The sequence below is a fragment of the Dipodomys spectabilis genome, unplaced genomic scaffold (assembly GCF_019054845.1).
Source record: "Dipodomys spectabilis isolate Male_0828 unplaced genomic scaffold, ASM1905484v1 ptg000233l, whole genome shotgun sequence".
In the NCBI taxonomy this organism is placed as follows: Eukaryota; Metazoa; Chordata; class Mammalia; order Rodentia; family Heteromyidae; genus Dipodomys; species Dipodomys spectabilis.
This window is the reverse complement of record NW_024870910.1, coordinates 1,360,108-1,384,533: the sequence shown is the minus strand read 5'-3', so window position 1 is coordinate 1,384,533 and position 24,426 is coordinate 1,360,108. Positions and strand designations below refer to the sequence as shown.

Genomic DNA, 24,426 nt, shown 5'->3' with positions numbered 1-24,426 from the left:
CTGAATCGGGAAACTTGCTCTTCTTTGCTCCCTTCCACAGTTTCTTCACAGGACACAGCACCACAGTCTAGGGCTAAGGAAATACAATGCTTGGGGTCCAGTTGAAACACTGAAACCATCAAGGAGAAGGCCCAAAAATGTAAAGAACGTGGCACTCAATGCACTGTGAAAAGGGCACTTGTTTATGGTATGAGAGTCGACACAGGAAGGCAGAGGATGGCCTTGTTCAACCTCGGCTGGGAATGCGCCCGTCTGGTGACTCAAATTTTTCACCACTCTGCACATGTCGGTGAGTGACTGCCAAAATGCTCCGAGGATTGATTCTGGAGTTGCAAATACACTTCAGCAAGTAAGCAAAAACAGGCATTTGCAGATCGACTGTGTTCTAAAAAATCAAGTCCTATTATGGGGCAAAATAAAGTCTTACTGGTTGCTGTCAAGAAAAATCACTTGTAAGTGTGTCCTCTACTCCTAACCCTGTGCTATCTAAATTCTGTCAATAATTCAGACTCCTCCTCCTTTGCAGTGCTTTAGGCCAGTAGTTCATAAAGCTTCTTATTCCTTGATGTCCCCAGGGTTCTGCCCAGGCTGCCAGAGCCCTACACGTGTGCAGGAAGGCGCCATGTCTGACACTGCTAAGGAATCAGTAAAGAGTTATTCAGGATGAGGTGCTGGAAGCTTGTCAGGTTGATATAATGGTCCTTCTGTCTGGGGCTATTCCACAGACCTGCGCTGATCTTTGACTTTCCATCTGACCACAGTGCTGCCATCACCTAGAATAATACAGCCAGGGAACCTATCCTAGCAATTCTCCTCCTTGTAGGATTGCTCCAGCTTCCCTGTCCTCTCCTTCCAGATCCCTTAACATCAGTCATGGAAGGAGGAGGATGAGCCAGCTGAGGTCTTCATCCCTTTACTATCCCTATACCATCCCTATACCATGCATACCATCCCTGTACCATCCCTATACCAGGCGGGGATCCATGGCCTTAGAAAGGGATCCTGGTCCCCTCCCAAAACCACAGCAATGGAAAAGCTGCCAATTCTAGCCAAAAAGGCCTAAGGCTAGCACCAACTGGCTGAGAAGAATATTAAGGAGATAAAATATTCAGTTATTCAAGCTTCAACAAAGTATCCGGATGGACAAAGTTTTGAAGGTGGTAACTGTTTGAAGTCTAATCCTCAAAGGACTCACATTTCTACAACTTAGAACCAGAACAGTGTGGCACTAGCATAACAACAGTAGACCCCCAAAATAAAAACCCATACACTGACTCATTGGTTTTTGACAAAGGCACCATAACCAGTCAAAAGAGATTCACTCAGGGGATGGGAAGGTGGCTCTGTGGTAGAGTGCTTGCCTTGCATGCATGAGGCTCTGGATTTGATTCCTTAGCACCACATAAACAGAAAAAGCCAGAAGTGGTGCTGTACCTCAAGTGGTAGAGTGCTTGCCCCGAGCTGAAGAGCTGAGGGACAGTGCCTGAGACCAGGGAGTTCAAGCCCCATGACCAACCAAAAAAAAAAGAGAGAGAGAGATTCACTCACCAAATGGTGCCAGAAAAACTGGACAGCTACATGCTGAAGAAATGAAGAAAGGTGAACCCTCTACCTCACACCACACATACAACTTACATCTAGTCAAATCCTAACTAGAAGCATTAAAACTATAGGCTGTTAGAATTAACCCGGAAATAAATCTTTCTAACCTTACAGTAGGCAAACATCAAAGTACTACTGAGAGAGGAGGGAACTCCATTTCCTGCAAGAAGAGAACAAATGGCTGAGGTGGGAAGAAGGCTAGGAGAGAAGGGGGAAGATCATCTTCATTGCAGTAGTCAAGCCAAGCAATGATTGTCCGAGCACATTCTCCAAGGAAATTTCTAGTTACCCTTCAGTATCATGGTTTCTTGCTAATTGGATGTCACCCCAGCTGCACCAATATTTCAGATTATTGCGTTAGCTGGTGTGCGTTTTCCATTATCCCAAGAGCTGTTGAGCTGTGATAGGCACCACCAGGGCCTGCGCTAACTCTGTAGCCTTCATCTCAAATCATGATCTCTCTTGACATCTGTGTTTGAGTCACACTTCAAGCAGACACAGGCAGGTAGTGAGCGAAGGCTGCTTAAAAAAACAACAACAACAAAAACCATGCTGACAGCCAGATCTGCGAAGTAGGCAGCATGGTCCGGGGCTGGTAGGAGCAGCCATCAGCATCTTAATCACCATCTTCATCATGCCCAGTACTATGGACCGCTGTGTGCTCCCTCTAATCTGAGGATGACTGACTCCTAACAACCAGGTGACTTTATGTGGAGCCAAGGCCTTTAGGGAGGTGGCGAAGGTTAGGTGAATCATAAAGGCTGAGATCTGGATATAAGTTCTATTCTTATAAGAAGAGGAAGAAGAGAAATAGAGGATGAATTTGGCCACATTATATTATATGCGTATATGGAAATATCGCATTTTATTTTAAAAGTGACATCTGGGAGAATTATGTTCCTCCTCCCCTCCAAATATGCCTTTACCAGCCCCTTGGTCTTGGGCCTTCCCAGACTCTAGGACTGTGAGAAATCAAGGTCTAGTATTTAAGCCTCCTGGACTTTGGTGCTGTGGGAGGGAGTTCTGATAGAGGTATACATCCACGAATGTAACCTGGGTACAAGGAGACTGGACCACCAAGCTCACTGCCCTTGCTTGCTGCCCAGTACCACAACCAGTTAACTCACTGTGATAACATGGCTGACTACCAAGGAACCCAACTGGAAAGTTCCAGAAGCCTCAGGTTGAACTATGGTTGAGTTGAGGTGCTGATGGCTCTGTGTTTAGAAATCAAATGACACCTCAAGTGGCTGCACTGGGAGGCACAGGAGTGACATTCTTCCATCATCTGGCAACAAGGTACCAGTTAGTGCCAGGATAGGGGGCCCTGGGGATCTGCCCAAAGTAAAACCAAGCCATTCACATCATTGGGCATTTCCATTTGCAGTGGGCAAATTCCCAGCTACTACAAAAGGTTCTGGAAAGACTCATAAACACTGCTCTGGAGGAAGGAGGCAATTTCAAGACTCTTATGAAATTAACATATTAGTAGGACTAAAGAACTAATGGGGTTGATATCATTTCTTCAAAGAATATCAGAGAAAGGCAACAAGGATTCTTGTGAGAGATGACCAGAAGACAGAGAACTCTGGGCCCTGTCTTCAAGGCCTGCTTGGGAACCTGGCAGCCATTCCGTGGGTGCATAGTAGGCCTGCAGGAAGGACACCTTACTGCTGCTTTTGCTTAGTGATCAAAGTAAAGGGAAGGAAGGGGCATTCCACCACACAGGGCTCAAGACAGCAAGCCAGGACACACACGGACACACACACACACACACACACACACACACACACACACACACACGTTTTTCACTTTGATTCACCTGAAGATCACACATGCACAATGTCAGGAGACACAAGGGAGTTGTCACTAGGAGACTCTAGGAAAGGGTTACTCATTGTAGGGAGGAGCAGGGCCCACAGAGAGAAGCTACGTGATTGACAGATGCTCCTGTTGGGCTTGGGATGTGGTCGTACAGATGCTTGCTCTACAATGTAAGTCATCACGAGATCAGGATGCTGTTACTATGGAGGGAGTGAGACCAGAGAGGCATGGAGGGCCTTATCCAGGGGCTGGGATTGTCCCCGCTCTTGGGTTCTGGGTACACGTGGATGTTGTTTAGCTTGCAAATATTCACTGAGAAGTATGCTTATACTTATTGATAAATTATACTTATTAAAAACAGAGATACACATAGGCAAGCGAAATAAAAGAGGATGGCTCTGGTTTAACAACCTAGAGCTAGTCAAGGTAATGGGATAATTTCAAAGATCAGGCTCTATCTTTTCTATTCAGATGTCAGGGTTTGAGAAAGCCCTGTGGTGCACATTGGTCAAGGTATGCTTTTGCCTGTGTCACCCAACTTTACCTGTATGATGTCTTAGACCTCAGGGGCTGTTTGTATAATTCTATCATTGTAAGAACGGTTTCAATGGTATACATATAGGCTGTAGGGACATCCTTGGAAAATGGCTTTACTTTTAATGGTTGTATCTCAAAGAATGAATAAAACACAAGAATATGCCTAGAAAGACATGCCAAGTTAGCAACAACAACAAAACTGTTCTCAGATGAATGACGAAAGCACATTTCTTGCTCAGCGTTCAGCCCAGCAAAGCCATTCTCTTGAGGATGGGAAGTGGAAAATAACTAAAATCACAGGGCAAGCACAAGTACCACCAGTCTGTACTTTGTTCTAGGTTCTTCCTGGGGGGGGCCCTGCTCTAGGGCTGGGCCCAGGTACTCACGCCAAGTCCCAGAGCAGCTCCCAGCAGCTCTATAAATATGCCCTGGCAAGATACTGGAGCCCCAAAACTACAGAAGAAGCCACACATGGGAAGCCAGTTGCCATTTGGGTATTGACTCAACATCCATGAGCTAAAGTCATCTATCCATGGTAACCCTTTCCTTCTGATGGCCCAGAGTGGGTGGCGGGGAAGGGGGGGGGCGCCTAGAACAATCTCAGCTTATGCTGACAGGAAGGAAAAATGACGACATTCCATTTCTCGCTCTCTCACACACACACAGCTTGCCTCTTAGAACAAATGATGAAGGAAACACCCTGAAGTTAGTTGGGTACTGAGACCAGCAGAGGAAACAGCTGATCTGCAGTAGATCCCATCAGCCACAGTAAGACGCCCAGCCTCTGGGAATTGTGGCCAGTGGTGAGGGCAGAAAGAGGATGGCGTGGAGTCCCTGAGCCTGCCTTTGGGGTGAGGTCATTTCCCTGCTCTGTGCTTACAGACACAGCTCGTTACCACTAGGCTACCTTGGTGTCAGGGTTATCCCAGATGGCAGGACTAGCACGCATGTCAGTGTCTGTCTTTAAAATGTTAAGAAGACAATGAACAAATGCGTTTCGCCTGTTAAGCAATTTCACACATTTCCCCCATGGCCTCTGTGCTGGTGGTCCCCGGGTGACCTCCCCAGGGTCAGGCTCCCGTCTGCACTCTGCTGTGGCATTCTGCCGAGACGAGCCAGCCCCGCTGCCTCCACTCACCCGGGACTCACCAGCTCAAACCCACGCTTCTCAAGGTTTCCTCCCACTGGAAGGTCACAAGCTGGCAGCCCTGTTTAATCTCCCTCTCCTTCTGCTTCTCCTCCTTCTCCAGACCGTCTCAGTGATCCTGGAACCCAGTCACTTCCTGCTACACACAGACTATGGAATTCCTTTCTTTCCCTCTGGTCGCAAGCCTAGACTTTTGTCGTCACCTCCAGCCAGGATTCCTGGGAAATCTCAGGGGTCACTTTGCTTGTCTCTTCCCTCCTAATCTTGTCTCAAAAGTATGGCTCCAATGCCCCCTTCCTCCATGATCCTGCAAGGACACAAAAACACTCTTTGTCCTCTCTTCTAGGTGCCTAGGGCCCATGGATGGCGATGCCTTCTGTGTGCATCACACACCCCTTCACTGAAGCAGTCCAGCCAACTGAACAAATCCCAATGTCAAGATACTAAGCATCCTGAGGCACTGAACAAGCCAGGGTAGGTTAAATGCATCCTCAATTACTCCACAAAGGAATGAACCCCAGCCCCACTAACTTCATCCTCCTAAACCACCACCCTCTGCTGCTGTAGCGCAGAACAAGAAGAAATAAATAACAGGAAGGAAGGTGTTGATGGAGTCCAGTCTATCTCCAACACCATGTGTGTGTCCAGACTCATGCCAGCAAGGCATTAATGGCTCCTTAGCCTGTAATCCTAGCTACTCAGGAGGCTGAGATCTGGAGGACTGCCATTCTAAGCCAATCTGAGCAGAAAAGTCTGTGACACTTCCTCTCTAACTGCAAAGAGCTGGGCAGAAGGAATGGCTCAAGTGATAGAGCACCAGCTGAACAAGCTCTGGTATTTATGCACGTGCACATACACATGCACCCACACACAGAGAAAGACAAGAAGCTATTTCAGGGAGCAATTTGTCCCATATCTAGTAAAGCCACCAGCTGCAATGCACTAGGGTTGAGAAGTAGTTGCATCCTGGGAAGTTCAAGGTCATGTACCAGGTGACATGCATTTCTACACTGTGTGTCCCCTGCCCCAGATCTGCAGCAGGGAATGTCAGCAGCCCCAGTGTACATCAACTTGCTCATACACACATATGCGTATGTCCACACAAATGCACATGTGCATGCACACATACACCAGGCCCTAGAGGAAGCTACTACAGTCCACATTTCATGTAAGATGAGAAGAGGACAAGTTTCTCCAGTTTGTGCTACAACAGATCTACCTACAGACCCTCCTACCCTCCCTCCAACCACCACAGTGGTGACAAGCTCTCTGCCTTGGGGGTCAGGTGGCAAACAGGGAAGACAGACCTCCAGTCAGCTCTATTGTAGTACATGGAAGAGAGAAGTCTGGGAATTATCCGGAAAGACTAGGAAGTTTCCTATATAAACAGAGCTCAACAAGATCTTCACACGGTGTCTTTAACCCAGGAAACAGTGTAATATTTGTTATGTATGTATTTCTTGCGAGACAATTTCCTATTTTCATCCAATTTCCAAAGGGGGGTTCACACACACACACACACACACACACACACACACACACACACACACACACACACACACACACCTACCTTAGAAACACTAAATATAAGAATCCCAGAATACAATCAAGGACATTCCCTTGGAAAAAATTCTTCCCTGATAGCCATGCCAAAACAAAGATCCTGGGAAAATTTCCCCCTTCCAACCTCAGGGGTCACCCAAGCATTCCTCAAAAGGTGATGGCCAGGAATGTTCTGCAGGATGTTCTGTTCTTTGTCAGATCTGAGGCATGGAATGAGCGAAGAGGGTCTGTCACACCCCACCGGCAAAGTCACTCTTACTAAGGTAGTGAAGGGAATGCAGAGGGGGAGATGTGTATTGGTTAGGTGCTGGCTTGTCAGTGGGGGAGCAAATTTAAGTATGGCAAACTTTAAACTGGACACTGACTTTAAAGAACGCAAAAGCAAATGAGAAAGAATAGCTGAGGTACACACACATTCATATAGATGATTAAAAATTGCAGATGGTCCCTGATTGAATATTATGATTTTTGGACTTTACAACGATGCTCAGTCAATGGAAACCAAACTTTGAACTTTGATCTTTTCCCAGGATAGCACTGTGTGGGTCTAATGCTCCCTGGTGATGCTTGATTATGGCAACCAGCCACAGCATGCAATCAGGAGTGGAAACAACCCACTCACTGCAGTGCACATTGTGACTAAGCTGTGATGCTCAGTAGATGAAGTGTAGTCTGGGCATTTTTGTGTGTGCTGGCACTGGGGTTTGAAGTCAGGACTTTCACTTGAATTTTTTGCTCGTGACTCTGCCACTTGAGCCACACCTCCACTTCTGGCTTTTTTGCTGGTTAACTAGAGATAAGTCTTGAGGATTTGTCTGACTAGCTGCTTAAGGCCAGTGCCTAATTCTTTTAGCCCTTGAGGATCTCTGGGAAGCACATAGGTACCCCAAGAGCTCTAGAAACAAATTCTCAGTTGCCACCTTGGAAGCCCCTTGATGCAGTCCCTTGCAGCCCTGTCAGCAGGGAGGATATGTGGGTGTCCCTGCTGCACCTCAGCCTTCAGGGTGAGGAGGATGGTGGGGAGAGCTTTGATGGGTGTTTGATCTTGTTGTCACCAGGACATCCATGTGTACAATAGACTTACTCACATGAAACTATCCACCCTGCGCTGTCAATACCACATCTGATGCCAGAAAGGAGACAAGAGGCCCAGGTAACCACTGAGGCGGTGCCATGGTGGCCAGGTGTTTCTCAGCAGAAAGTCTGGGCATCTGGTTTGGGATCAGTCCTAATACTACACTTGCAGACATGCCAGGTACTTCTTTCTGCCAGCCCACTTGGATCAAAGGGACCTGGGCATGTCAGAATGGAAAGGTGCGATAAGAACAAGAGACTTTGTTCTTCCATAAGCCTCGGTGTCCCTGCCCAGTAGGAGATGGGTCTGAGCCTCAGTGTTGAATCAGGAGAACACGGCCTGGGTGACATGTGCTCCAGGCTTAGCTTCCAAGGAGAACCATGCCATGTGTGTGAGCTCAGAGCCACATTGTCTTGCCTCTGTATTATCCAGGGCTGTAAGCATGCACATAGGAGCTCTTCTCTCCAGCCCTCATGCACACACATGCATGCACACATGCATGCATGTACACATACACACACACAAACACACATAGAGTTTGGAAATCTTGAGCAGAAGATGTTGGCAATGCTGAGGTAAGGGTCACACCTGGTCACAGTGAGAAATGTCATTTTTCCAGGTGTGCATCAAGGAAAAGAAGTTCTAGCTGGGCACCAAAAGCTCATGTCTGTAACCCTAGCTACTCAGGAAGCTGAGATCTGGGGATCATAGTTCAAACCCAGATTGAGCAGGAAAGTTCATGAGACTCTTATCTCCAATTAACCACCAAAAAGTCAGAAGCAGGGCTATGGCTCAAGTGATAGATTGCCATCCTTGAGTGAAAGAAGCTAAGGATTGGTTGCTGTTAATGCCTGACTCAAGGCCCTGTGACTGATTTGCACTTGTGCATACAACTGGTATAACTTTTAGCTCTTGATGGTCTCTGAGAAGCAAGCAGGCACGTGAACTCAGGCTTAAGCCCTGAGTTCAAGCCATAATGCCAATGCACATGCACATGCACATGCACACATGCATGCACGCACGTGCACACACACACAGGAAAAATTGATTTTTTCTGCTCCAAATACCAAAATAGCTGCTATTCAAAGACAGCCTTTTTAGGGTTCACATCACAAATTTGTAAGCATTTACAAATGCTGTGGGGGACAGGCATAGATTCCAGAAGTGGGGCAGGGGCCCTGCAGTGGTCTTCTAAGTTGAGATCTTTTGTAACAGACACATCTTGTTGCACAAAGAGGCTTTCTGGGATTCCATTCTACAAAGAAATGCACTCACGTTTTCCTAACAATCCTCATCCTCCTCGTTGGTCCTTTCCCATCTCCCACTGTTGGTACAGCGGTGGAAAGGGAGCACTTTTATCTTCTCTCAGTGCCACAAGGAGAGCAGCTGCTCAGTCCTGAGGATCACAGCACTTGCCACTTAGCATCAGAGGGAAGAGTACCAATCGGACACAATCTAAACTGAGAGTCACTCTCTTTCCTCAGTCAATTCTGCCACACAGATCTTTCCAGACAGGTGTTTAGAAAAAGGTATTTTTTTTCTCATATATTCAAAACCGGTAAGTCAAACAAAATAAAGCGTGTTTGTGTCCAGATGTAGCCCCTGAATACCTGGCTGGTTATTTCCGGGTGGGGTATGTGACTTCCGTTCTAATTGCTGCTTCCCTAGCTAGCTCTGAGTGCCTCTGGGGGACCTGTGGTCAGGTCTGCCTTCTCAGGCAACCAGGATCAGGGCAAGACACCAGAATGCAGCCCAAGAGAGGATCACACTGACTCCTCTCTCTCCTGTCCTGACCACCAGAGCAAGTCTGCACTGCCTACGACTATGAATTGCACTGCAGGCAGGTCAAAATCAAGTTAGTGTGTGGGGGGGGGGTCTACTCTGCCTGCACCCCCTCAGATTACACTGAAGACATGTCAGACTAAGTCTGAGTGTAACAGAGGTGTCTGCACTGCCCAAGGCCTGTGTGTTGCACTGCAAATGTGTCAACTGCAGAGACTAGAAGGTTTTGAGTGCAGACTACCTACCTAGCAGAGGAGCACAGCCCCAGAGAGGGAGAGATGGGAAGGGCGTCTCTGTGGGGAGTCTTCAGGATGACAATTGCCCTTGTGCAGTCGGTCATTTGTCACTGTTAACAGTAGATGCTGACCAGGGTAAAGGAACTAAGATACAGACAAGGTTACTCCACCATAGATCCCTCTGGAATTCACATTTTCAGAGAGGGCCAAGTCAACTCAAAAGGGATTTCAGAAGGAAAACACTGGCCCTTGTGAAGAGGCAAGCATTCTCTTTTCTTCCAAGGTCTCCATTTTCTCTTCAGACCCTACTCACCCCCTGCCCAGGAAAAGGCCAGTATGCCCCACACCCTCTGATCTGCCCTAACCTCCTCCTGGAGTTCAATTTCCAAAGCCTTTAAGACACAGAACATGCTTTGTCCACAGTGACATTCCGGAAAGTTCCAGGGGGAGTCTGAGGGGCCACCCTAGGGCTCCCCCACAGTTCTGCTCTTCATCAAGGAGCTAAAGAGGTTTGAAACTGGTCAACTAACATCAGGAAACCAACTTCATGACCAAAGTTCGCCTAGACGACAGAGCCCTGGGAAACAGCAGAGCCCTGAGGCTTGGGGGAGGAGGCTGCAAAGTGGGAAGCTGTCCAGCTCGCCACCGCCTTGTCACCCCAAGTGGTTCCTCCTACCCCACTGTGGGGAGACCCCACTGCCCAGTTCAGGCTGTAGGGGGCTCAACCCCCACAGCCAGGAACCTCACAGAGGACATAGGACACTGTGGAAACACCAGACTGATGAAGGCAGGAAACTCTGACCGCCATGCACAGAGTTCTTGTAGAACCTGTGTTATCAGCTCCTGTGATTTCCATGCAGACAGCTCAGCTTGGGGAACCCTCTGCCAAGCATGGCTGAGCTGCCCTGCCTGCCTGGCAGGCTGGGCAGAAGTTAGCCTGCTCATTAGTCCTTTATATCCATCCCTTCCCATGTGAAGCTGCCCTTGCCCTCCAGCTCTGCCCAGCAAAGCTTGAGGGGAGAAAAGCTGTGGGGGCAAAGGCTCAGGGAGAGAAGCGGATGGTTCTTGAGCACAGAGTCCCGTGACAGGTCTTCTCCTCTTCCAATCAACCTCTGTGGCAGTAAGGCTGAGGCTGACTAATCTGGGCTCCAAGCTTGGTAGGGGACAATGGTCATTATAAACTTGACTTTGAAGACCCCAGCATGGAAGCTCACCATCTCTTCAGGCAATGAAGAGCCATGTATTTGAAGTCCTGCCCAGCCCAACAGTGCCAGGCTAGGATACAAAAGATGGTTTCAGGCTACAAAACTCTCTCCCTCCTAAAGATCTCCCCACACACAGTGCTGACGGAAGAGATGGCTACCCGCCAAGCCTCCAGCCCCCACCCCCATCCCGGTTTCTATTCTACCCTGAAATGTGACTCTTGTCTTGCAAACTCCAGCCTCATGAAGCTCTGCTGATGTTCTAGTCAGGGGGAAAAAAATCACTTACTCCATTGGCTTTTGCTCTGATAAGCAAGGCAGCCTGGCCTATCTTCTGGGTGATACTTTCACATGTGCAGAGGGGCTCAAACTACAGTGACCAGGCCTCAGTCTCCTGGCCTGCTATCTGCTAGTCTACCCTGAGTAGATCACTCAGATCCATCAATGCCCCAGAGTTGAAACTGCCATGCTCCCTTAGAAGAACCAAGCTTAGAAGAACCAAGCTCCTTCTGCTCAACCAAAGGCAAACACTTCCTTGGAAGAGCAGATAGGAAAGGCAAGGAGAATTGTCTTGAGGTGGTGGAATGCTGGGCTCCACTAAGCAGGTGGCACTGGGCTCTGAGGACAGGCCAACACAGCTTCCTTGGCCAATACAAGATGGTTGCACAAAATGACCCAAAATAACCAATGTAAGGAAAAGGTGGAGGTGTCAGACTCCCTCCCAGACTCAGGCAGGCAGGCTGGCAGTACATCAACCAGCTCCAATTCACTCTGCTCCATGTCCAACCATCCAGGCCAGGCTGAAGTTCTAGATGCTTCCTGGCCAAGCCTGCATAAGCATAACCAAAGTCAGGCACTTGGGGACAACCAGAGCATGTTAACTGAGAGCAGTTGAAGAGCACAAATACATCCCGAAGGATACCCACAGGGTGCCCAGCCACCCTCATGGATCATTTTCTTCATGGTATCTTCAAAATAATCTCTACATTCTATATAGCCCATCAGACAAGTGTCCAGGGCTCAGGGCCTGCTAAACACTAACAGATCCTCATGTGTAACTTCCTCCAGATGTTGGTGCAGAATTGGAGAAGAAAGCAATCCATGCCAGGGACACCCAGGAGCCAATGCCAAATCCACCAGAGGGAGGGATCTGAGGCCAGCGGTGGCCCTAGAGGAGACCAAAGGAGTGGAGGAACTGGGGTGACATTGTAATAGTCCACAGACAGCACCAGCTGGGAGGTCCCAATGCTCCAGAGAGATGAACAGTCTAACCATGCAAGGGGCACCTACATCATGGCATCCATCATGGGTGTGGCCACTGTGTGAGGACCAGAGCCACTGGCACCTAACACTTTTTTCAGGTTCAAAATGAGGAAGGACCGAATTTTGAATGCAAGTTTTTATTGTTCTAGTGATGGCACCTCATGGGTAATAATAATAACTTGGAAGAATCATTTACCAAAATAGACTTGTACGCCCACACGTGCACAAGTGCGTGCACGGAAATCTGTCTTTGTAGGAGAAGCAAAAGCCATTGTTTACAGTGCAACCCCCAGACACAGGTGTTCTGGCTGCCTGGGGACCCAATTAGGAAGCCATCACTCTGTCTCCCGACAGGCAGGGGACAAGAATGATCCTTGGGGGAGGAAGCCAAGAGATTAGTAGCACTGAGAGGTCGGCCTTGGAAGGCAGCCACACAATTTTCCCAGTGTTGAAAACACTCTTGGCACCAAAAACATTTGTGAAGGTGGAAAACCCTTCCTATCAGAATGCACACGGAGCCCACACATCCTAAAAGGCAAATAACCCACAACAGTCTTTAAATAAAATCCTTCCACGGGGGCAGTTTGAGTGCTTTCTATCTAACTATGGTGGGCTTCATTAGTTTCAGGACTGTGTTACATTAGGGCCTACGTTGCTTTACATTTTGAACTGAAGCCATTATTTATCACAGACGGTGAATTCTCAAAGGCACACTACTTCTCATCAGATAATCCAATGGCACGTTTAATTGAGGCTTCCATGTATAATGCCTCTTGGCAATGACCCTTGTAGCTAACACTCCAGCTCATTCTCATTGCTTTAAAAGCATTTCCCAGTGTGTCTGGCCTTCTGGAACTCAGTCACTGAGACTTTACCAAACAGTAATGGCTTTCTTACAGGAACGGCTTATGTTACTCATACATTGGTTGAGCTGGGAGAGGAGAATCCTGGTGAGTTAGTGCTGGTGATCTTTGCTTCTTTCTCCACTGACTAGACCTGCAATCCAGCCATTTTTGTGAAGGTGACAGTAGCCGATCTCTAACTGGGGATTAAGAAGTTCTCTTGGTGGGCACTGGTGACTCAAGTCTGAATCCTAGCTATGCTGGAGGCTGAGATCTGAGGTTTGTGGTTCAAAGGTAGCCAAAGCAGAAAAGCCTGTGAGACTGTTATCTCCAATTAACCACCAAAAAGCAGGAAATGGAGGTGTAGCTCAAGCAATAAGAGTGGTAGACTTGAGCAGAAAAACTAAGGGACAGACCCCAAGTTCAAACACCAGTGCTATCTCACTCACTCTCACACACACACACACACACACACACACACACACATACACACACACACACACACACACACACACACACACACACAGAGTCACCCTCTTCCGTGGGCAAGATGCCAAGGGCTTCACATCATTTCACACTGCCAGTGGTGTCCACTACTCAGGAGGGCAGGACAGGTGAAGATCGCCAGTCCAAGGTCACATACTGTTAAGGAACCTATCTGCCCCTAGAAGGTGACTTCTTTAGCTCTTTCCTCCTTGCCCCCATCACCCTGAACTCTTAGCTCCTCCTAACTCTTACTTACACACACACACACACACACACACACACACACACACACACACACAGGGTGTGTAACACTGGATGTGGAAGAACGCGATTCCTTGGTCCAATACAGTGACTCTTAATGCATTCCTCTTCCAAGATGAAAACCTCTTGGGGTTGTGACTTTATCTCAAAACTTATGTTTATTTTGGCAATGGGAGCCCCATGGCAAGGCTGCAGTCGGCCGGCCCCTGGGACTCCCCTGGCTGCTTCTCTGCTGCTGTCTCTCTGGGAACCTTTCCACTTAATCAGTGGCTGAGCCAGGGTGGAGAAGGACAGGCCATCCCGCTGCTCCTGACCCTGCCCTTCCCTACCCGCACCCCCTCCCCCCCACCGCCATGCACAGCTGTTTAGTCCTGTTTAATTTCGTTACCAAGGGGTACAGGAGACAATAGAAAAGATCTGGAGTATTTGGAAGCCAAACAAGACGAAAGAAAAGAGCAGGAAGTGGAGGGAGGAAGCATTATGTTCCACTGGTTTTTGAGAAAAATCTCATAATAATGAAGCAAATTATTGAAATGCCATGGGGGGGGGGGAAGGAGAGAACCCTGGGCTGTACAAGACATCCATGCCATACTTCCCCCAGCAACAAAGCAAGGGAGAAGGGGCAGACAGAGAGCTCCCTAAAGAGGCAGGGGACTCAATGACGTTCAGTTACTCTCCTATCTACACAGACACAAGCAAGATTCGGTTGGCCAGAAAAGCCATAGAAAGGAACTTGAGTTCCAGTGTTCCCCATCTTGGTTGGGGTTTGTGTGTGTGGTCCTAGGGATTGAACCCAGGGCCTTATGCATACTAGGCAAGTGCTCTACCACTCAGTTACACCCCCACAGCCCATACCATGGCTTTTCTCATGTAGCTGCTGGCACCAAGCTTTGCTAAGTATTCAAGTTCAGGACACACACATACACACACACACACACACACACACACACGCACACACACACACACACACACACACACACACACACACACACACACACACACACACACACACACACTCCACCTCTAGAATTAAGGTTTCCTATCTCTTGGTGCATCAGCCTCCCCCAGAACACTTGTGAATGCAGAGGGCTGGACAGACTCCCAGAGATGGTAATGCAGAGGGTTCTGGAGGAAGCCAAGGCTGGAATTCTAGAACCTTCCTAACTTTTATTGAAGACTGAAGTCTGGAGTGACCTGAGAGCCATCAGCTCAGGAACCTCTTTTCTCCACCAGCACAGAGGACTTCAGGGTCCTCTCTGTCATTGGCTGGGCAGAGGACTCTGAAACCAGGATAACACGAGGCATTTACAGGAGTTCTAGGTCTTTCTCTGCAGACCCTCACATTCTCTTATAACCACCACAGGAGACAGAATTTCCAACCTCTATTCTGTATATCAGGAAACTGACAAGAACAGACAAGTAGATGGCTTGGGCTCCCACTCCTGGCAGCAGAGCTGGGATTTCAACCAGGCTGTACTCAAACCTACCTGTGTCCCTCTTAAAGACCAACACCAAGTTTACAGAACAACTGCTGTGGTGGTGGAATGTCCAGACTGAATCCAATCCCTTGGATGATGGTCAAAATCCTAATGACTGCAAAGGTCCCATCACCAGCTCTGTTACCACCTCTAGCCTGGGTCCACTGTTAAAGAGTTCTGGGATGTGACTTGGAAATTCATGTTACACCGCTTTCTGTCAAAAAGTAAATGTTTAAGACATGCACACAGGAATACAACGAGAGCCACTCTAGATTCATGCCACCCATGCCATCTTTTTAAAATGTAGCAAACCATCACAAGGAAATAAAGGAACTTCAGCCACAAAAACTACCCTAAGTGTGGCTCCTGGGCCAGAAGCATCAGTACCAGGCCAGCTCAGCCCAGATCCCCAAATACAAAGTCACTGGGAAGGACTTTGTGGTCTTCTAAGGAGCTGTCCAGGCGATTTAAACACATGCTCAGCTTGCAAGTTCATTATTAATGTGGATTTCCTATTACCATATTCTGCCACCACCACAAGATCCAAGAATGATAGATCCAACTGATCATGGGCTAAAACCTCTGAAACCTTTCCTCCTTTATAAGTTGATTTTCTCAGGCATTTTTGTCACAGCCTGAAAGTTGACTGACACAATTCCTTAAGGGAATGAGAAGCAAGAAGGGACCATTCTTTGTATGTGGCAGGGGGGGAGGGAGGGGGGAGGTGAAGAAGGCGACCCCCCCCCAGCAATAAAGGACCTCTCTCCATGAGGAAACGCCTCTCTCCAGCAGAGAATTATCCTAGAGCTACAGAGGTTAGCATCTTATCCATGCTTGAACATCTAATGAGTCACTAGGCTTTCTGCCCTGCCAGATGTTGTAGAGGGAAAGTGAGTCAGTGTGGCTGGAAGCAAGAAGACAAGGACATAAGCCACTGCTATCGTAGTACACTTCACAAAGAACTTGGGGTAAATCTCATCAGGGTCCAAGCCTCAGAGCAGAGGGATAACAAACACTCTTTGGGGAATATGTGCCCCTTCCCCAGCCAATGTATGAGGGAAGACTGTTTTTGAGCTGAAGGCATCTGGGGGAACTGTCTTTGGGGATGAAGTCTGGACCCCCTCACAGTCCAGGCCTCCTTGGGACAATCTAATGATAAAATTGATTAGCTTGTCATCCCTATCTTCCATTAATTTCTCCCCACACTACATTTACCATCCCATAATTTGTTACCCTACAAACTGTCAAGATGGTGAGAAGCTCCTAATGCTCTGTGAGTGACTGAGTAATGTCCATGTGTGCCATGCACATAGTACATTTCCATTTGTTTTTCTCTCGTTAATCTGCAGGACTCTTGTTTCTGTCTGTCTCATTTGCAGAGTGGCCCCAGCCAATGAACTCAGGATGGACAGAAGGAATTAAAACCATCCATGTTTTCCTCCTCAAGTCCAAGTCTACTTTTTAATCCTTCAATGAAATGCTCTCAAAATTCAGGCTCTGTGCCTCATTTGACTCCCCCACCTCCACCCGCACCCCTCAGGAGAGGCTGCCTGTCACACTGTGGTGTCACAGCTTTGAGACCTCAAGTATCCAAAGTGTCTTTTCAATACTCATAATACTTTCAGCATTTCTGATCATTGACACACATACAATCACAACAAAACTCCAATCCTAGTGTCTCAACATATTCTTTTCCCCACCCATTCAGCATCCAGTGGTTCACACACTGTGCCTGCTAAATCCCTGGATGGCCTTAGCTCGTCAGTCAGTGAAGAAAGAGCTCCAAGCATGGTTCACTAGAAGTTTAGATGGGGTCAACCTAGACTAGCACACGTCACCTCCACTCCCATTCCATGGCACTGAAAGCAGTCATGTGGCGATTGCTAGGAAGGCTGAGAAATGTAATCACCCAGGGAGGGAAACATGTCAGTGGATATCAGGTGACAGTCTTTACCCTGTTATTCTCCCTCCAGTGAGTTAGTGTCAGACCCTAACCATGACTCAGCCCTGACTCAGCCCTTCCCCAGCCATGACTCAGCCCTTCCCCAGCCATGACTCAGCCCTTCCCCAGACATGACTCAGCCCTTCCCCAGCCCTGACTCACCCCTTCCCCAGCCCTGACTCACCCCTTCCCCAGCCCTGACTCACCCCTTCCCCAGCCCTGACTCAGCCCTTCCCCAGACATGACTCACCCCTTCCCTAGCCCTGACTCAGCCCTTCCCCAGCCCTGACTCAGCCCTTCCCCAGCCCTGACTCAGCCCTTCCCCAGCCCTGACTCAGCCCTTCCCCAGCCCTGACTCAGCCCTTCCCCAGCCATGACTCATCTTTCCATATCAGTTGTCAGGAATTTCTGATCCCCACCATCTCTCCCAGTAATTGCAAAGGTTGCTTGAACTGAAGCCATCGATAATAGATCCAGATCTGGTCTCTGCCCTGACATAACATTCTTGCTCTTTCTGAAGCACTCCCATTTCTTAGCTGAAGAAATTGAGGCTAAAAACTCAGAGCCAACTTTTACTTTCACCAGGAGGAGCGGAGGGTTTTTCAGTTCACTGAACCCACAGAGACCGCAGGAGCCTGATGGCCGGTCTGAGGCGCTCAGACCACCAGCGTTCTTTCCCAAGCTGCAGCTCTGACTCAGGTCACCCACCCCTGACCTGTGCTTCATTCCCAGCAGCACAATGGCTTCAGTGTGACTGACCCCAGGCCTTTCCACTTCAAGTCCAATGCTTGAACAGTCACTGGGAAAATCAACTTGTGGCTAGACTAAGGTAGTCATTTTAATGCCAGACACAGATGAGGACTGCTCACAGACCCAAAACATTAAGAGAAATTTCAGTAATTCTCAGCTACTCCAAGAGCCAATCTAGACCTGGACTAGTACCAAAGTAACAGAACCTAGCAACTACAAGAGAGACCTGCAAAGCCCCCACGCTGCCAGGTGCCTGACCTTCAGAACCTTAGGGGACTAATTCAGCTGCAGCCCCACTCTTTACAATGTTCTCTCCCCTCCCCCCGTTCTGTACTCTGGGGCCCAACTTCCTCTCCCATCCCGCAGAGGCTCTTCCCCTTCCTCCTCCCTGCCCTGCCCAGATCCCACCCCAGAGATCTCCCTACTCCTCCTTCCAAAGGGGGGAATCCCCTCCTCTGAAGATTATTCTCCAGTCCCAATGTCTGAAAAGAAATGATAATTTCAATATATATTGAAATGTCATTTCAATATATATGTATATATATATATATTTTTTTTTAAACCTGTCACAAGCATTACATAAAATTTACCATCCTAATGACTTTAGGTGGACAGTTCAGCGTTGCACAGGGTATGTGCACATCTTGTAAGCCATCCCTACCACCGACCTCCAGAGTTTACATCTTACACAACTGAAACTCTACAGTCATTGGACCAGAACTTCTTCCTCTCATCCCTAGGAACTGCTGTGCAACTTTCTGTCTCTATAAATTTGACTACTCTAGGTACCTCACTAAAGTGGAGTCAGACTGCATTTGCCCTCTGGTGACTGGCTTGTTACAAGAGCTTAAAGCCCTCTAGACTCATCCATGAAGCAGTTGTCAGAATTTCCTATTTCTGTTCTGGTTTGGCTTTGGAGTTTGTTGTTGTTGTTGTTGTTTTAGATCTACAAGGTCTGAGCACAGGGCCCTGTGCTTGACGAGTATGTACCCTACTGCTGAGCCATGCTTCTAGCTCATTCCCTTACAGGACTGAATAACAGTCTACTGGATGAGAATACCACATTTTGTTTATCCATTCATCCATTCATTCATTCTGGATATGTGGTGTTTCCACCTTTGGGCTACTGAAAATAATGCCATTACAAACATGAGTATGTAAATTTCATTTATGTTTTCATTCATTCTAGTCACTATCTTCAAGCCATGTATAGGGCCACCTTAAGAGATGAAGGGAGGAAACTCCCTAGGACTACCTACCCTGTTGTTAGTTCTCCTTGGACAAAACAGCCCTTGCAGTCTTCTATAAACAGACTCACTCTGACATCCAGACAAGTTGAGTGGCATTTCTATCAATGTTGAAAGCTACATCTGGGAGGGAAGGAACTAGAATATTGAAGAATATATATTTTGCTTTCCCAGCAAATTTATTAGCAGAGAAATCCAAGTTGGATTTGTGAGATACAATGTCCTAAAATTGACTGGAGGGTACTTTGCTAATAAGTCTTAAGTAGATGGTATATATTTTTTGTAAGTACAATAATGTAGCTGGCCAAAGTCGTCACCCTCATGGCTAGGTACATGCATATGGGATTTTTCAAATTGAAAGCTTTCATAAAACCTTTCAAGAAAGCACAGAATATGGCCAAAGATGGAAGCATAAATACTAGTACAATAACAGGCAAAAGGATAAGTTTGCTAGAGACCAGTGGCTGTCCAATTTGGTACAACTATTATGTCATTAAATGTTAAAAAGGTTTCAGCTATGATAGGCAAAATTGGAAATGCTTTTAGTATTTTTTCTAGTAACAAAATATTATCTTCCTATACCCCCCAAAACGTAGCTTCCACTTGAAAATTATGGGAAATCAAGGGCAGGGCCAATAGAAAATGGAAAAAAAGAAAAAGAAAGGAAGGGAGAGTTGGGGAACGGGGTGGGAGGAGAAGGGAGGAAAGAGTTCTGGTGTCAGAATCAGTGCTTTTAGGTGAGAAAGTGACCAGTCTCATGCCAGGTTTGTAGAGGGGCCAGTATTCTGGCTATAGGGTTGTCTTAGGCCACTCAGTAAGGAACATCTGCACACAAGAACACAACACACCATTTTCTGTCTCATGACAACAGCTGTGGCACTCGACAAGAATCCTCTTTTGCCTGTGAATAAAGACACTTGGAACCAAATTCATTCCCCCCACTGCTGTGGACACCCTGGGGAAAGCCTGGTGGCTCCACCTCCTTGTTTTACTTTTCGTATCTTCCTTAAGCTTTTGTCTAAAAGCCTCTACCAGAAGCAACTTCAAAACTTTTCAGAAAAAAAATATATAACAAAAAACAAAAACAAGTCAAATAGAGTCAACCAAATATTTTCCCAAAGAGGCAACAGAAAACACTGAACTAGTTTGGAGACAGATCTTTCAGGATCTATCAGCACTTTGGGGCATTATTTGAACTCTAAACTTACCAACGGTGTCACAAGGTTCGTCTTTATGAACGCAGAAATCTGTCCTAAGAACAAAACAAAAAAATCATAGGCAAGAGGGACTCCAAAAACGGGGGGGGAACACCTTAATTTACCCTGGTTAGTTATCAGCACCGTTTTAGCTGTCATAGGTCATAGTAATGCATCACAAGTAACAACGTTTGCCAAGAGTAACCCATCCATTGCTGAGGGACAAGAGCCCCACTTACAGCTCAACTATTCCATAACCTAACCATAAGGAGGTCATGACACTTCCAATAGCTGAAAAAGAAATTTTGGAGTATTTTTTTCCAAGGCATTGCTCAAAGACAATTATCAGCCAATACCATCACCCTGTAGTGACTTCTCTAGCAAGCTATACTACACAGGTAGTATCTCCTTTTAAATATAGTCATGACCAAGAATTACATTTACAAGAAGTCAACAGAAAATCCTTTTTAAAAGTCATATTCTTAGCCAACCACTGATGGCTGTAATGCCTGTAATCCTAGTTAAAGAGACTGAGAGCTGAGGATCATGGTTTGAGGCCAGCCTGGGTAAGGAAAGTCCATGAGACTCTTATCACCAACTAACTACCCAAAAAGGGGAGCCTGTGGCTCAATTGGGAGCCTTGAAAGATAAAAAAAGCTAAGGGGCAGCGTCCAGGTCCTGAGTTCAAGCCCAGGTACCACCCCCAAAAAGGATATATAGGATATAAAATGTACCAATGTACCATATACTGTCAGTTGCATTAACTGCATTCACATTGCCTTGCAACTGCTCTCCCAACATCTCTAAAACTCAGCTCTCTGTTCCCTTCCCCTCTGGCCCCCTGTGACCAGCCTTCTGCTCTATGTCTATGAACATTACTCCAGATGCCTTGAATTAAGTAGCATCATTCAAGTGTTGTCTTCTTGTGACTGCCATATTTCACTCCAAGTTCACCGTTTTGTAGACTGTGTATTTTTAAATGCCTCGAGGTACCAGGTAATAATCTTGCACTGTCTGAGTTGATTTTGTTTACTTGCTCCTGTGGCTGGCCACATGGAAGCTTCCATGACTATAGATGGACATATGTCCCCTCATGTCCCTGATTGAGGGGTGGCTGGATCACATGAGCTCTCAATGGTGTGTGTGTGTGTGTGTGTGTGTGTGTGTGTGTGTGTGTGTGTATGTGTGTGTGTGTGTGTGTGTGTGTGTGTGTATGCTGGAACTGGAGTTTGAACTGAGGCACTCAAGACTCTGGCTTGGCTTTTTTTGCTTAAGGCTGGCATTCTACCATTTGAGCCACACTTCCACTTTCAGCTTTTTGGTGATTAATTGGAGATTAAGAGCCTCAAGAATTTGTTTGAAGCCCAGGCTGGCTTCAAACCACAATCCTTAGATCTCAGCCTCCTGAGTAGTTAGAACTACAGGCATGAGCCACAGGTACCCCACTAGTATTTTCTTTAATGCAGGGAAGGAGATGAATTCCTTGAAAATTGGTGGCCTAGAATGTCCCTACTTTTCTAAGATTAACAATAGGAATAAGAACAGTGAATACTATATTCTAAGCACTAGGATGAGTTCTCACATGCTACTGCTCATTTAATTCTCAGACCACTGGGTAAGAAATCTTGAAGCCCCACAGGTAGGTAAAGACTTTGTTTCCAAGCCGGAATTCCTAACACCACTCTCTGAAAAGATAAATGTCCATGTTTACCTGGTGACAAATACAGCAGCGTCCACAGGGGGTGTGTCATCCTTTCCTCCTGGGACCTGGTTGTTGCCCAGGTACCTCGCGCCTCCATATTCCTCATTCTGCCAGTGACAGAAACTCTCCAGAGATCGCTCACCATGGTGCCCAATGTTCAACTTGGCCTGAGAGACACAGAGGGGGACAGTGAGGGAAGCAGACGGCTCAGAGAAGCCTGAGTTCCCATCCTGACCACTGTGTGGAAGGACGAAGATGGCTTCTCACTGACAGCATTTGAGGAGTTGCTGCCTGCGATTAGAAGGCTAACAGTCTTCACCTGAAGACTGTTATTGAGGACCAGTCATTCCTTCTCTGATAACAGAGCAATGGACGAAACTCAGCTACATTTCTTCAATCTCCTGCCGAGGGTACCTTGGCTCCTCCCTCTATAGCCACAAAACAATGCAATGGGGACACAGGGTCCAGGAAGGAAGCCATGCTTTCAAAGCCCTCCTTAAGCTCTGCATGCAGGGAAGCTGGACACAAATGTTCGAGAGCAGAGGGCATGTGCCCGAGCTCAGGGCTCCCTCAAGATTCTCAACCTCCTGCACACACCACGGTTCCAGAACTATCCACTGTGCTCTTACACACTCAGCACAGACAAAGCCAGGAGGGGGAACTACGCATACAAGCCCCAAGACCCCTCCTCAGCACTCGACAACAACGGAAGCTTTTGAGAGCTTTCAGTGCAGCCAGGATGGTGGGCTTACAGGTCGTTGCCGGAGCAGAACAAGCTTGGTAACTTGAATGTTGATTTTGATTCCAAGACTCTGGTGCTGAAACATATTGTAAACCTATGGTGAGAGAGAGAAAAAGATACAATTAAAAACTATCCAGTGGTATCTTGGATGGAGATTGGGAACAGAGAAACAATACTAGGTTAAAAAAAACACTAAGGACATCTGAATAAACTGTGGGCAGAATCATATTGTAATGACCCATCAATTGTAATATTAATGTTAAGAAAATACTAAGAATAGGGGAAACTGTATGAGAATTCTCCATCTATCTGCTCCATTTTTCTGGAAATCTAAACTGTTCTGAAATACTATTAACAAAAACAGCACGTTAAAATTAGTATTAGAAGGTAGCTCGAGTTCTTGTTGTACTAGAAAAACTAAAAAATAGTAATTGTATGTATTTAACTTTCAGTACCCATGGGGAAGGTCTTATTGGAACAAACAACCAAAAAACCCCAAAAACAAAAGTAACCACCCATATGAGAAATAAAACCCAGGTTTTATTTAAAAGTTTTTGAGATCAAGGAACTGTTAAAATTCCCCCAAAACAGAATTACGAGACTAAAAATGGTAGGGTCATAGAAACTGTGAAATTATGTTTATTCTCCCTGTCTTTCCATCTCTCTCTCTCCTCCCCTTCCCCAAAAAGGTAAGCTGAAAGTTCGTTAATTGGTCTTATAAGCCACCTGTGTGAGACAGGTGATTTTTTTTTTTTTTGGAAAAGAAGAAATGGATCTTAGATGATCCTGGCAGAAACTCCCACATTCCCCATCAGAGAGTCAGCCATCATATGGCAGTGGTGACATCTCTAACCATCACCACCATCTTCACTGGGGGAAAAGCTCAAGGGGATAAAACCGTCTAAAGTTAAAAACTCATAGTCAACAATGACCTGATTCAAACCTGGGTTTTGACTAGCCAAAGCACCTACCTCCTCATTCATTCTCTGAAGTCCTTATGCTAACCAAAGAGTGCCACTAAGATAAATCACCGTCACAGCAAAACATGTTCTTCTCAGTTGTGCCCTTGTGATAGTGTGGTTATTAGAGTTGGTTGATAAAGGTCAGACCCCAGGGTGGTGATATTGGGGGGTGGTAGGAACTTTCAGAAGAAACCTAGTGGAGGCAGCTAAGAGACCCCCGCTTGCTCACTCATTTCTTGGCTCGTGACATAATAGCTTTCTTCGATGCTCTGCTCTTGCCATACCATCTGGTGCCTTCAACTAGAGTCTGACTCAATGAATCTGCCCGATCTTGTCCTTCAACTTCCAAAACTTTTAACTCAATAAAACTTTTTATAAGCTACTTGCTTTGGGTATTTTGTGACAGTAACATAAAACTAATACATGTCCCTTGTTGGCAGAATTTACTGTTAGCAAGCCCTCAACGTCAAGAAGGCTTAGGAAATATGTCCAAAGGGGACAGAAAAAAGAAAACTCAAATAAGATAGAACATAAGCAACGAAAGCCCGCTGGATTGAGGATTTGGGGCACAACAGCCTTCCTGAGTT

The 24,426-nt window shown here is 46.8% G+C and overlaps 1 protein-coding gene across 2 annotated transcripts in view; it reads right to left on the bottom strand.

The window, feature by feature from the left end:
- Adamts17 (ADAM metallopeptidase with thrombospondin type 1 motif 17) overlaps nucleotides 1–24,426 on the bottom strand; it is a 146,124-nt gene that overhangs the window by 87,255 nt on the left and 34,443 nt on the right. For both annotated transcript variants that reach the window (XM_042698560.1, XM_042698561.1), the window contains exons 5-7: nucleotides 22,888–22,971; nucleotides 22,145–22,302; nucleotides 20,446–20,489 (exon numbers count right to left, since the gene is read on the bottom strand). In XM_042698560.1, coding sequence (XP_042554494.1) covers nucleotides 20,446–20,489; nucleotides 22,145–22,302; nucleotides 22,888–22,971 — 286 coding nt within the window. The remainder of the gene's footprint in view (nucleotides 1–20,445; nucleotides 20,490–22,144; nucleotides 22,303–22,887; nucleotides 22,972–24,426) is intronic.